This window comes from Portunus trituberculatus, chromosome 41 (assembly GCF_017591435.1).
Source record: "Portunus trituberculatus isolate SZX2019 chromosome 41, ASM1759143v1, whole genome shotgun sequence".
Lineage (NCBI taxonomy): Eukaryota > Metazoa > Arthropoda > Malacostraca > Decapoda > Portunidae > Portunus > Portunus trituberculatus.
Genome location: NC_059295.1, coordinates 41587421 through 41598256, shown reverse-complemented (window position 1 = coordinate 41598256; position 10836 = coordinate 41587421). Strand labels below are relative to the sequence as shown.

Sequence of the window (10836 nt, the reverse complement as noted above, 5' to 3'; positions counted from 1 at the left end):
AAAAAAATAGGTACAGTAGACCCTTATTTTGCACTTGGGTTAGGGACCGGAAAACACTGTGTAAATACAAAATCCGTGTAAAAATCTGAACCCATGGAAATACTGCAGGAGCAACCATATAGACCAATGACCAGAGTTACTGAATTCCATATAGAACAAAAAATGAGTAATTGATAAAGTTAAAGTTATATAAAGATATGTAAGAAAACAAATAGTAAACATAAACTAATGAGAAAAGTAATGCATCAGTTTTGATGATAACTATATTAGAGGTACATCACACTAGTGTTTAAGCTGTAAAAAAATCATTGCTCTAGACTGAAAAGTATGGTAATAGGAAATCAAAATGTCTGGCAGCAGTACTAAAAATTTTTTTTCCCCTTACGTAATTAATATTTAGTACAGAACAGGTGTATAGTAAAAAAAAAAAAAAAAAAAAAATTATTGTAGATTCAAAACCGTGCAAAAAACAAAGGGTAAAATAAGGGTGTACTGTATTATAATGGAATACAATAAAGAAAAGATACAATGCTAAGAAATCCTATTAATATCAAAGGAGACAGCAGTACCTGATGTAGTGGGTGCTGAGGTGAACAGACTGTGAGTGTGGGGGGAAGGAAAGAAGGAATGGCTTATTACTTTCATTCCCCCACACTTCTAATAATGTAATGAAGCCATGCAATCCTGCCAATGTACTTTTCCTTCATTGTTGAAGTAGTCTGAATTTCTCCCTTATATTTTTGGCATCATTTGAATGGCCCCTACCAACAGCCTCCAAACCTTCTACAGCACCGTATGGGAAGTGGTGCATATGGCCTACTTGGATTCTTCCACTTTCCATATCCTCAGCATCAATAAATCCAGGAGGTGTATATGAATTGCTAGAAGATTCATGCAACATATTATGCAAGGTTACAGCAGCCAATAATATGTCATTTACCTTCTCTGGTGATATTCTTATGGGCTGCTTGAATATTTGAAATCTTGCAGCAAGAATACCGAACGCATTCTTAGATGTCCTCCTAGCACGGGAAACACGGTAGTTATATGTAATTTTGTCATGGGTTTGATCCCATCCTGGATATGGTTTCATTAGGTAAGTTTTTAGGGGGAAGGCATCATCTCCAGCAAATACATAAGGGCACTTCTTATCAGAAAGAGGTATATTCTCTGGTTGAGGAATATCTAACACATTACCCTCAACCCCCTGCTTTAGGCTACACCTATCCAGAGCTCTGCCATCACTGGCTCGTCCACAGCTACCAACATCAACATACAAAAATTTGCAGTCTGCATCTACTAATGCCATCAGGATCACACTAAAATGTCCTTTATAATCATAAAAAGTAGATACTGAGTTTGGTGGTTTGCAGATCAAGACCCTCTTGCCATCAAGTGCACCAGTACATAATGGAAATTGCCACTTGTTATAAAAATCATTTGCAATTTTATTCCACTGTTCAGCTTTCCTTGGTAAAACATTGACCTCTCCCTTATTAAACAATGGAGAATTGCTGCTTTCTTTTTCGTTGCTAGAGGAAAACTAAGAAAGAATTGATGGTTTAACTTATGTAAGTCACATATTATAGTTTCCTAAATAAGTCATGTTGACCTATTATAAACGGTGTTATTGCAAAATAGCTACAATATTGAAATAAATACAGTAGGACGTTTCCTTGATTGATTGATTAATTGATACATTTATTGTTGAATTAATAAATAAATACAACAAAGGAGAAGGATGGACCTTGCCACCCACCCCTGGGCAAAGACTTAAGGTTAAAGTATAAAAAATATAACACTAGACAGTATACATAACAAGATTACAAATTCTTAAATAAATAAATACAGATATTGCACACCTTATTGTATAAACATCCTACAGTTTTGGGGCAAACTGAGTACGTATATCCCTGAGAGTGGTTGAGTCTAGGAGATGGTCAATGAGGCTAAATTTAGCAATGAGAGGACATTCCATGATATAGGGACACAGAGTGTGTCCCCTTGGTGTAGCACACAGCACACACCAGGAAAAGCACTGACTTCCCAAAAGTATTTGTAGCCTAATCTGAGCCTCATTGCCACCCTGTCGTGTGATGCAGTGTGTCTCCCGTAGGTGTAAGCACAGCTCTGGGAGGGAGACACGTGCATAGTGAAGACTAGTGCTACTGCCTATATGGCAACAAAGCTCCAACTGATCACTAATGCTACTATGTACAAAGTCCCTAATGTTACTCAGGGTCCACTGTGTCATCTTGTAGGGCACACTGAGCAAGGCAGTCTGCTTTTTCATTTAGCAGGATACCCACATGAGAGGGTATCCAGATGAAATGGACCATGGCACCAGCACCTTCTAGGGTGTGGATGAAATCAAGACACTTATTAACTAGATCATAGTCCATGGGGGAGGTGGATTGAAGGGCATACAATGCAGCCTGACTGTCAATAAAGAAATATACATTCTTATGGAGAGGCGCCACAATATGGAGCGCCTCCAGTACAGCACACAGTTCTGCTCTAGTGGAAGACATGTGTGCAGGGAGCTGCCTGGAAACCTCAGTGTCAGTGTAGAGATTGGCAGAGATGTAGTCATGGATGAACAGCCAACATCCAGACCTACTGCCATTGACAATAAACATGAATAGCCTGACTGTGTGGGTACTTGGACAATTTAGTCATGAACATGTCTTGCAGCACATGAGGGAGTCAGTCCCTCTTGGCCTGATGCAGAGAGTGAATATCAACACTGACACAATGAGGGTTCCAGGCGGATTGCAGCAGTGACAACAACGTTAATACAGACCTTGGCTACACCTACACTTGTCAGTACTCCCAAGGTCTTCCTGAGGTATGGTGTTGTAGGAGTGCGAGGATCATGATACAGGGGGTCAGTGATTCCTTTATAGAGTCAGAGTCTGTGTATATCATCTGACTAACAGTGCAACAAGTAATTTCCTGTACCCTATAATACTCGGCTGGTGAAGTTCAGCTCTGAAAACTTCAATCCGTGCAGTCCTGGGGCATCCCAAGATTACCCGCATAGCTTCATTCTGAACAAGCTCCAGGGGATGGAGTTGGGTGGCACTAAACTGTATTAAAACAGGGGCGGCATAATCAATAAGGGACTGCATAACAGATATATAGAACATTCTTAGGACTGGAATGCCAGCCCCCAGGTCCCTGTTTGCTAGCAGCCGAAGTGATGCTAGCCGTGGCAGACAGAGGTCTCGAACATAGTGGACGGCTTGAAGAGACTTCCTGAAGCTCATCTGAACACCCAGGTACTTGTGTATATGAACTCTAGGGATGGGAACATTGTTTACAGTGGGCAGCCGAGAGACCTTCCCTTTAGCTTGAAATTTTGTTTTACATTCATTAATCACTAGTCCCATTTGGACACACAATGCTGCCAGTTGTGACAAAGCTAACTGGAGAATCCTGGGTGTGGGGCATTGGAGGAGTATGTCATCAGCATAGATGAGGACCTGGGTGCCCTGCGGAAAGGAACCACGCAATTTTGTCCATTAAAACATTGAAAAGCATTGGACTAAGGACTCCACCCTGTGGTGTTCCAAGCTCAAAGACTTCCTCAGAGGAGACTGCACCTTGAAACCAAACCTGTGCTGTTCTATTGTACAAATAGTCCCTGATCCATCCTAATAATCTACCTTTGACACCTTTGAGAATGAGTTCCTCCATAATAACATCTTTGTTGGCCCTGTCGAAGGCACCCTTGAGATCAACGAAAGCTCTGCAGGTAGCATCCTTATTTATAAGACACTCAACAAAACAATGACTTGTAGAGTGACCTTTTAGGAAGCCATGTACATTGCCAGAGAGTACATGGCCCACCTTGTATATAAGCCTGTTCAATATTATCCGTTCTATCATCTTGCACAGACAGCTGGTGAGAGAAATAGGGCGAAAGGTGCCATCACCTTTGGGGATTGGGATGATGATGGCTGTTTTTCATGAGTAGGGAAGCTTGCCTGCAGTGAGAGACATGTTAAATAAATCCAAGATAGGGTTGTCTACCTTTACCTCCAGGAGAGCATTGAGGATATCATAAGTAATGCCATCCTTGCCAGGAGCTGTTGAATTGCCCAACTTGACTGCCGAGAGGAGTTCATCATGTGTGATAGGCACACATGTGTCATCCAGCAGAGAAACACTGTGGCGAATCAACTCCATCCTTCGTGGTCTTTGCTGATCGAGCACCTCCTGATGTTCCACAGGAAGGCCAGAGAAGGATGAAGCTTCCTTTCACTGCAAGATGAGTTCTCGTGCCCTGCCTGCAGAATCAGGGTCACACACCTGTCACTTGGACTTGCCCCGAACACTGTTGACATGGTGCCACACCTCCAATAAAAGCTTGAGAGAGAGAGAGAGAGAGAGAGAGAGAGAGAGAATTTTGATGTGTTGAATAATTGCTATACCAAGAAAAATCAACCTTCAGGAAAGTTTCACCTGATATACAGTTTATTTATCCTTCATTTAAATGCACATGTATGTGTACATGTTTACAATGTTTACATCTACAAGCATATGTACCTATATTTACATGTGTACATGACCTTGTTCAATCATATGTTTGCCCCAAAGACAGCTTCCCACCTCTCATCTAAGTCTACCAAAGTTGTAAAATATTGTATTATCTCTTTTGTATGTATGATTTACCGTCTAAATCTTCGTGGCACAGTATGCCACGACTATTGCGATTCCCTTAAGGTCACATATATGGTAGGCAGCCTCGAAACATGGACATGAGATGGAAAATAAGGAGCGTAACTCAAGCGTTCTCATGTATTTTCAATGGGCGGTCAGCAATATTTTGGGTGTAACGGGGATAGGGGCAGTACAAACTTTTGTGACGTCATGTCGCCTTCTATTATTCAACCTCCTTGGTATACACAGATTCCTACCTAAATAGAACATTTATAAATAGAAAGATAAATATGCATGAAAAAAATATATACTGTTATGAAGCACTGCCCACACAGCACAGCAGGGCCACCCACACCCGCATCCACTGGGCAAGGCAGGTCACCCAAAGGTTCTTACTTCAGCTTCCAACGCCGCAACTGTAAACCACTTACTTTCAGCGGCGGAGACAGGACAGCATTCAGGATGTAGGTGGCACAGGGATAAGTCGACTAGGGTCCTTGGCTAGCAAGGGATGCAAGGCACACAACTCACAGACGGGCACTCACTCAGACAGGCAGGATTGACAGGAAATACGTAGTACAGCTTCTTAAGTTTACTTAGAGAGTAACACAATACAGCAGGAGCTCCAAGGGCAAATGCGGGTCACGAGAACGGAGAGCGAGGCGGGACAGCAGGGCAAGACATCTGCAACTAACTCGCTTGGGCAGAGAAAGCCAGCTTAAATAACACCCCCTCTTCTTGCAACACTGTGGTTTGCCCGCCTGTGGACCAATCACTGCCTGGCCATGACTTCTGGTCTCTAGAAAATACCACCTCACTCCACAAGTAGCTGCCAGCCCCCCCTGCACCGTCGCGACACTGCCCTCACCCATGAAAAATAGTCGTCCCGACTATTCAGTGTCACTGTCACATTCATAATCCGCCCACCACTGAGGTCTTTTCCTCATCCTGAGGGGGCGAGATAAACACGGTCCACTGCAAGCCTCCTGCTCAGGACTCTGGCACTCCCCGACAACAAACTCCACAACATTGTTTATATCACCATCACCTATCACCTCACTGTCGCTCCTCACCTCGTTGTCTGGCGACGAGGGTGGTCCCTGCTGGCCCCACGTGAAGCGTCCTTCCTCCACAGCAGCCTACAGGTGGTTGACATGGACGATGTGTGACCGCCTACTTGTGCCATTGCCCAGCTTGTAGGTGACGGCCGACAGTCGTTACAGAATGGTGTACAGACCTTCCCAGTAGCTCTGCAGTTTCGGAGCGAGGCCTCGTTTCTTGTAGGGATTATATAGCCAAACTCGGTCCCCTACCACATACTGGGCGTCCCGGGTGCGAGCCTAGTGCTAACAGGTCATAGCTTGCCCCATGAGGCGAAGGTTACTTGACACCTGTAGGCGCATGGCCTCCATCCGCTGTTGCAGCGCCGCTACAAACTCAGGTGCCATTGGTGGTAGCTCTCCCCCAGGTGGTTGTCCAGTAGCCAGGTCCAGAGGCAGCCGCATCTCTCGGCCAAACATCATCCAGGTGGGAGTGTAACCTATGGCTTCCTGCTGCAGACCTGTATGCCATTAGGGAAAACGGCAGCCACAGATCCCAATCTTGCTGATCAGAGCTGCAATACTTGGCCACTTTTTCCGCCAGCGTCCTGTTAAAGCGCTCCACCATGCTGTCACTCTGGGGGTGGAGCAGGGTGGTGTGCGTCTGGTGGGTCCCCAGCAGCTCACAGCACTGTCGAAACACCCTTGACTGGAACTCCTGGCCCTGGTCCAAGTGCAGCTCTCCTGGAATACCAAACCTGGTGAAAAACTTTTACCAGTGATCCAGCTACGGTTTCTGCCTCGTGGTCTGGAATCCTATACGCCTCTGGCCACTTGGAGAAGCAATCCATGGCCACCAGGATGTAGCGGTTACCTCGGGGCATACACGGCAGTGGCCCTGTGATATCCACCGCCACCCTCTCCTTAGGTAAACCAGACTGGTACAACTGCAGCGGTACGTGGGTGCAGTGCGCCGGTCCCTTCTTGGCAGCGCAGATGCGGCACAGCTGGCACCACTCACCACATCACGCCTCATGCCGATCCAGTAGAGGCGCTGGCACAAACGGCACAGCGTCTTCTTGCGTCCCAGGTGCCCACCAGAGACGTCAGCATGAGCTTCCCCCAGCAACTTGGCTTGCAGGGACAGAGGCACCACCAACAGCCACGAACGTTCATGCGTCGCTGTATCCTTCCAGCTCCTTTGCAGCACACCATTCTTCACACGCAGCATCTCCCACTGCTCCACCAAGGCCTTGGTGGCAGGACTTTCTGGCGACAGTTCCTCCTTGCTCGGTTGCTCACCCTTCTCCATCCACCTCAACACCGGAGCAATGTCAGGGTCGGCATGCTGGGCGTCTTTCCACAGCTGGCTGGTCTCTCCCAGTCCGCCTTCCACTCGTATCCTCTGGAAACTAACTTCTTCTTGTCGCAAGTAGTGCGAGCACCCGACTTCACATGGCCGGCGACTCAGACTGTCCGCATTGCCACGGTTACGTCCCAGGCGGTGCACCACTCGGTAATTGTACCGAGTACTATAATAAGACCCAGATTGGAATATGCAGGAGTAGTGTGGACCCCTCATAAAAAGAAACACATAAGGAAGTTGGAGACTACAAAAAATGGCTACAAGAATGGTTCCAGAATTTGGAGGGATGACATATGAGGAGAGACTAAAGGCTATGGATCTACCAACCCTGGAACAAAGAAGGGAGAGAGGGGATCTGATACAAGTTTATAAATTGATCAACGGAATGGACCAAGTGGATAATGAGAAACTGATCCTGAGAGAAGAATATGACATTAGAAGCACAAGATCGCACAGTAAAATGCTGAGAAAGGGAAGATGTCTGAGAGATGTTGAAAAATATAGTTTCCCGCAAAGATGTATTGAGACGTGGAACAGTTTGAATGAAGAAGTAGTGTCTGCAACGAGTGTGCATACTTTTAAAGTAAGATTGGATAAGTGTAGATATAGAGAAGGGGCCACTCGAGCATAAAGTCCAGGCCCTGTAAAACTACAACTAGGTAAATACAACTAGGTAAATACACACGATTGGTTTAATGCAAGGTGTGCCAGGGCAAAGGAGAAAAGAGATGGAGCATGAAAAAGGTGGAGGAAAAATAGAAATGCAGTAAATAAGGTAAACTTCAAGATAGCGAGAAAGGAATATGTTAAAGTGAGGAAGGAAGAGGAGAGGATTTATGAAAAGGACATTGTCGAAAAATTGTACTCTTCCAAGTAGCTCAGCCACCTCCACAGCTGTCCTTCTGGGTTCTGCAGAGTCTTTAGCCATCTCAGCACCACATGGTCGGTCCTCATAACAAACTCAGCTCCATACAAGTACGAGTGTAAGTGTGCCAAACTTCTCATTATAGCAAGCAATTCCTTCCTGGTTCCTAGTTCTGCTCAGGCTTGCTGAACTTGGAGCTGTAAGAGGCTAACACATACTCCTTACCTTCCTTTACTTGAGACAGCACTGCTCCGAGGCCCTCTGCGCTCGCGTCAGTGTCGAGAAAGAAGGGAAGGCCGGGGACAGGGAAGGGCAACCCCGTAGCACTTATCATCGCCGCCTTCAAACCATCAAACACGTCCTGGCAAGCTTCATCCCAGGTGAAGCGGGCATTCTTCCTCATCAGCTGATGCAGGGGAGCCGCAAGGGTGGCAAAGCGTTCCACGAACCTCCAGTAGTAGCTGCACAGGTCTAGGAAGCTTCTCACACTCGCCACTGACGTCGGGACCGGCCAATCCGCCACTGCCGACACCTTGTTAGGGTCCGTGCACACCCCACCTCGCCCCACGACATGTCCCAGGAACGGCACTTCATGCTGGAGGAAAGTGCATTTCTTCGGGTTCAGCTTCAGATTTGCCTCCCGCAGACGGCCCAGCACCACCTCCAGACGTTCCAGCTCCTCCTCAAACGTCCTCGCTAACACCAAAACGTCATCCACCCACCGTGATCTTAGACATCACGGGGCCTCGTAGCGTTGTACAGTGGCCAGTTACGCCACACAGCTGTCAGTCTGATACAGGGAAATCTTGACTTGTCACTACTTCTTCCCTGACGAAGGTCCTCGCCGCTCCAGTGTCCACCACCAGGATACATGGGCGGCTGTCCAATGCGCCCGACACTCGGACCACCAGCGCAGTAGCATCGCTGCAGCATTTTACACAGACGGGACCCGGGTACGACTTGGCTGGACAGTGGCCTGAACTCCCAGCCTGCTTTCGTTTCCCCTCACCATCATGACGTCCTTCAGCTGCGAGCAGGCAGCATGGTGATGCCCTCACTATCCACAGTTCTCGCAGCAAGCCTTGGTGGGAGAAGGTGCTAGCACATCCTCCAGTGAGTGTGTCCTCCGCTTACTGCGGCAGTCACTGTGACAATGACCACATTTGCCACACTTCCAGCAGAAGCCACTAAACTCACCTGAGCTGGTGCGCCTCATCCTCCCCTGCTGGACGTGTGTACGGCGAATTGGTAAGTGGCGGCATGGCGGCTTCTGGGCAGCAAAGCGGTGGTGCGGCGTCACAGCGGCGGCGGTAGTGTACAGGAAGGCTTCAAATTCCATGGCCCTCACCAGCGCCTGCTGTACATCTGCTGGGTGCGCCTGCTTCACGAAGATTTGCACCTGCTGATCCTCCAGTGCGTCTACGAAAGCATCCCGAGACAGTACCGTCACCATCTCTTCTGGGGCCACTAGGTATGCATGATGCACCAGCGACTCCACGCCTGGGCTAGCTGTGGAAGAGACTCACCCTGCTGATGTGTTCTGCCCTACAGTTGCTCCCTGTACACCTCGGCTTGGAACACACTTCCAAAGCGCCTCCTTAACGCCTCAGCCACCGTTAATTGTTGGCTCACTGTCATGTGTGCCAGGATCTCCATTGCTGGCCTGCGCAGACTGGCCATGAGCTGCAGTGCTTTTCCTGGTCACCCCATCCCTGTCCTTGAGCGAGCAGCTCATACTGTGCCTGGTATGCCTCCCAGGCCACCTGCCCAGCAAACTCAGCTGGTTTACGCTGGATAGAGGTTCTTCTTACATACCGGGCAGATCCAGCAACAGACGGTGGTGGTGAAGATTGTGGCGGGGTGATAGCGTCATCTTCGGGTGCAGGTGTGTACCACAGGTGTGTCGACTGTGTCCTGCTGCCACAACAGCCGACATCACCAGGCTCTGAAGATGTGTAGGGACGGCCCTGTCCTGCTGGCTCGTGACACTCAGACCATCCCCACGTGCCAAGAGACTGCTTCTCCAGGGAGCACCGCAGCCTTGTCACCTCCTCCCGCACTTCCTCCACCTTGGTCTCGACAACTTCAGTGCGTCCCTCACATTGCTGTCTCACTGCTATCAGTTCCTCCCTGAACTCTTCCGTCAGGTCCTGGCGCAACCTCTTGCTGTGTTCCACGGTGAACTGTTTTACCCCCCCGACGGCAGTTAGCATCTCCTCTCTCATCAGGTCCATTCGCATTACTACCGCACTTGTTTCTTGCTTATTTTAACTTATTTCCTGTCTTATTTCATCCATCCGCACATTTGTTTCTTGTGCCATTTTACTCATTTCCTGTTTCAATTCGCTTGCCATTTTATCCATCCGCGCATTTGTTTCTTGTTTCATTTCACTCATTGCCTGTACCAATCTAATGACCAAGTCTCTCAGACTTTTCACATCTGGCTCACTGCCTTCCGTCATCTCGCTGCCTCTCACGTCTGAGTCTGCCATTGTTCACGCGTACCCAGCAACCTTGCTTAGCCAAACTTTATCCCAAAACTTCTGACACCACTTGTTACGAACCGCCGCCCACACAGCACAGCAGGGCCACCCACACCCGCATCCGCTGGGCAAGGCAGGGCACCCAAAGGTCCTTACTTCAGCTTCCAACGCCGCAACTGTAAACCACTTACTCTCAGCGGCGGAGACAGGACAGCATTCAGGACGTAGGCGGCACAAGGATAAGTTGACAAGGATCCATGGCTAGCAAGGGATGCGAGGCACACAACTCACAAACAGGCACTCACTCAGACAGGCAGGACTGGCAGGAAACACACAGTACAGCTTCTTACGTTTACTTAGAGAGTAACACAATACAGCAGGAGCTCCAAGGAATTACACAGGACGAATGCGGGTCAC

General features: G+C 48.0%; 2 protein-coding genes across 2 annotated transcripts; both read right to left on the bottom strand.

The window, feature by feature from the left end:
• Positions 1 to 703: 703 nt before the first annotated feature.
• Positions 704 to 1309, bottom strand: LOC123516739 (protein ALP1-like). The gene has a single exon (XM_045276341.1). It carries the CDS (start codon positions 1307 to 1309, stop codon positions 704 to 706), a length of 606 nt encoding a protein of 201 aa, XP_045132276.1.
• A 4246-nt stretch (positions 1310 to 5555) lies between these two features.
• Positions 5556 to 8076, bottom strand: LOC123516738. Its single transcript, XM_045276340.1, has 5 exons — positions 7937 to 8076; positions 6645 to 7237; positions 6342 to 6449; positions 6057 to 6226; positions 5556 to 5804 (listed from the first exon to the last, which is right to left on the bottom strand). The coding sequence occupies exons 1-5, from the start codon at positions 8074 to 8076 to the stop codon at positions 5556 to 5558; spliced, it is 1260 nt and encodes a 419-aa protein (XP_045132275.1).
• Positions 8077 to 10836: the final 2760 nt, after the last annotated feature.

Bases quoted from the DNA above. Each gene is read 5' to 3' on its own strand.
- LOC123516739 (XM_045276341.1), bottom strand. From the start codon at position 1,309: ATGGCATTAGTAGATGCAGACTGCAAATTTTTGTATGTTGATGTTGGT.
- LOC123516738 (XM_045276340.1), bottom strand. From the start codon at position 8,076: ATGAGAAGTTTGGCACACTTACACTCGTACTTGTATGGAGCTGAGTTT. The intron at 6,450-6,644 runs GTCTGGTTTACC...TTGGTATTCCAG, and splicing joins GTACCGCTGCAGTTGTACCA to GAGAGCTGCACTTGGACCAG. The intron at 5,805-6,056 runs GTGTCAAGTAAC...AACCACCTGTAG, and splicing joins TGGAGGCCATGCGCCTACAG to GCTGCTGTGGAGGAAGGACG.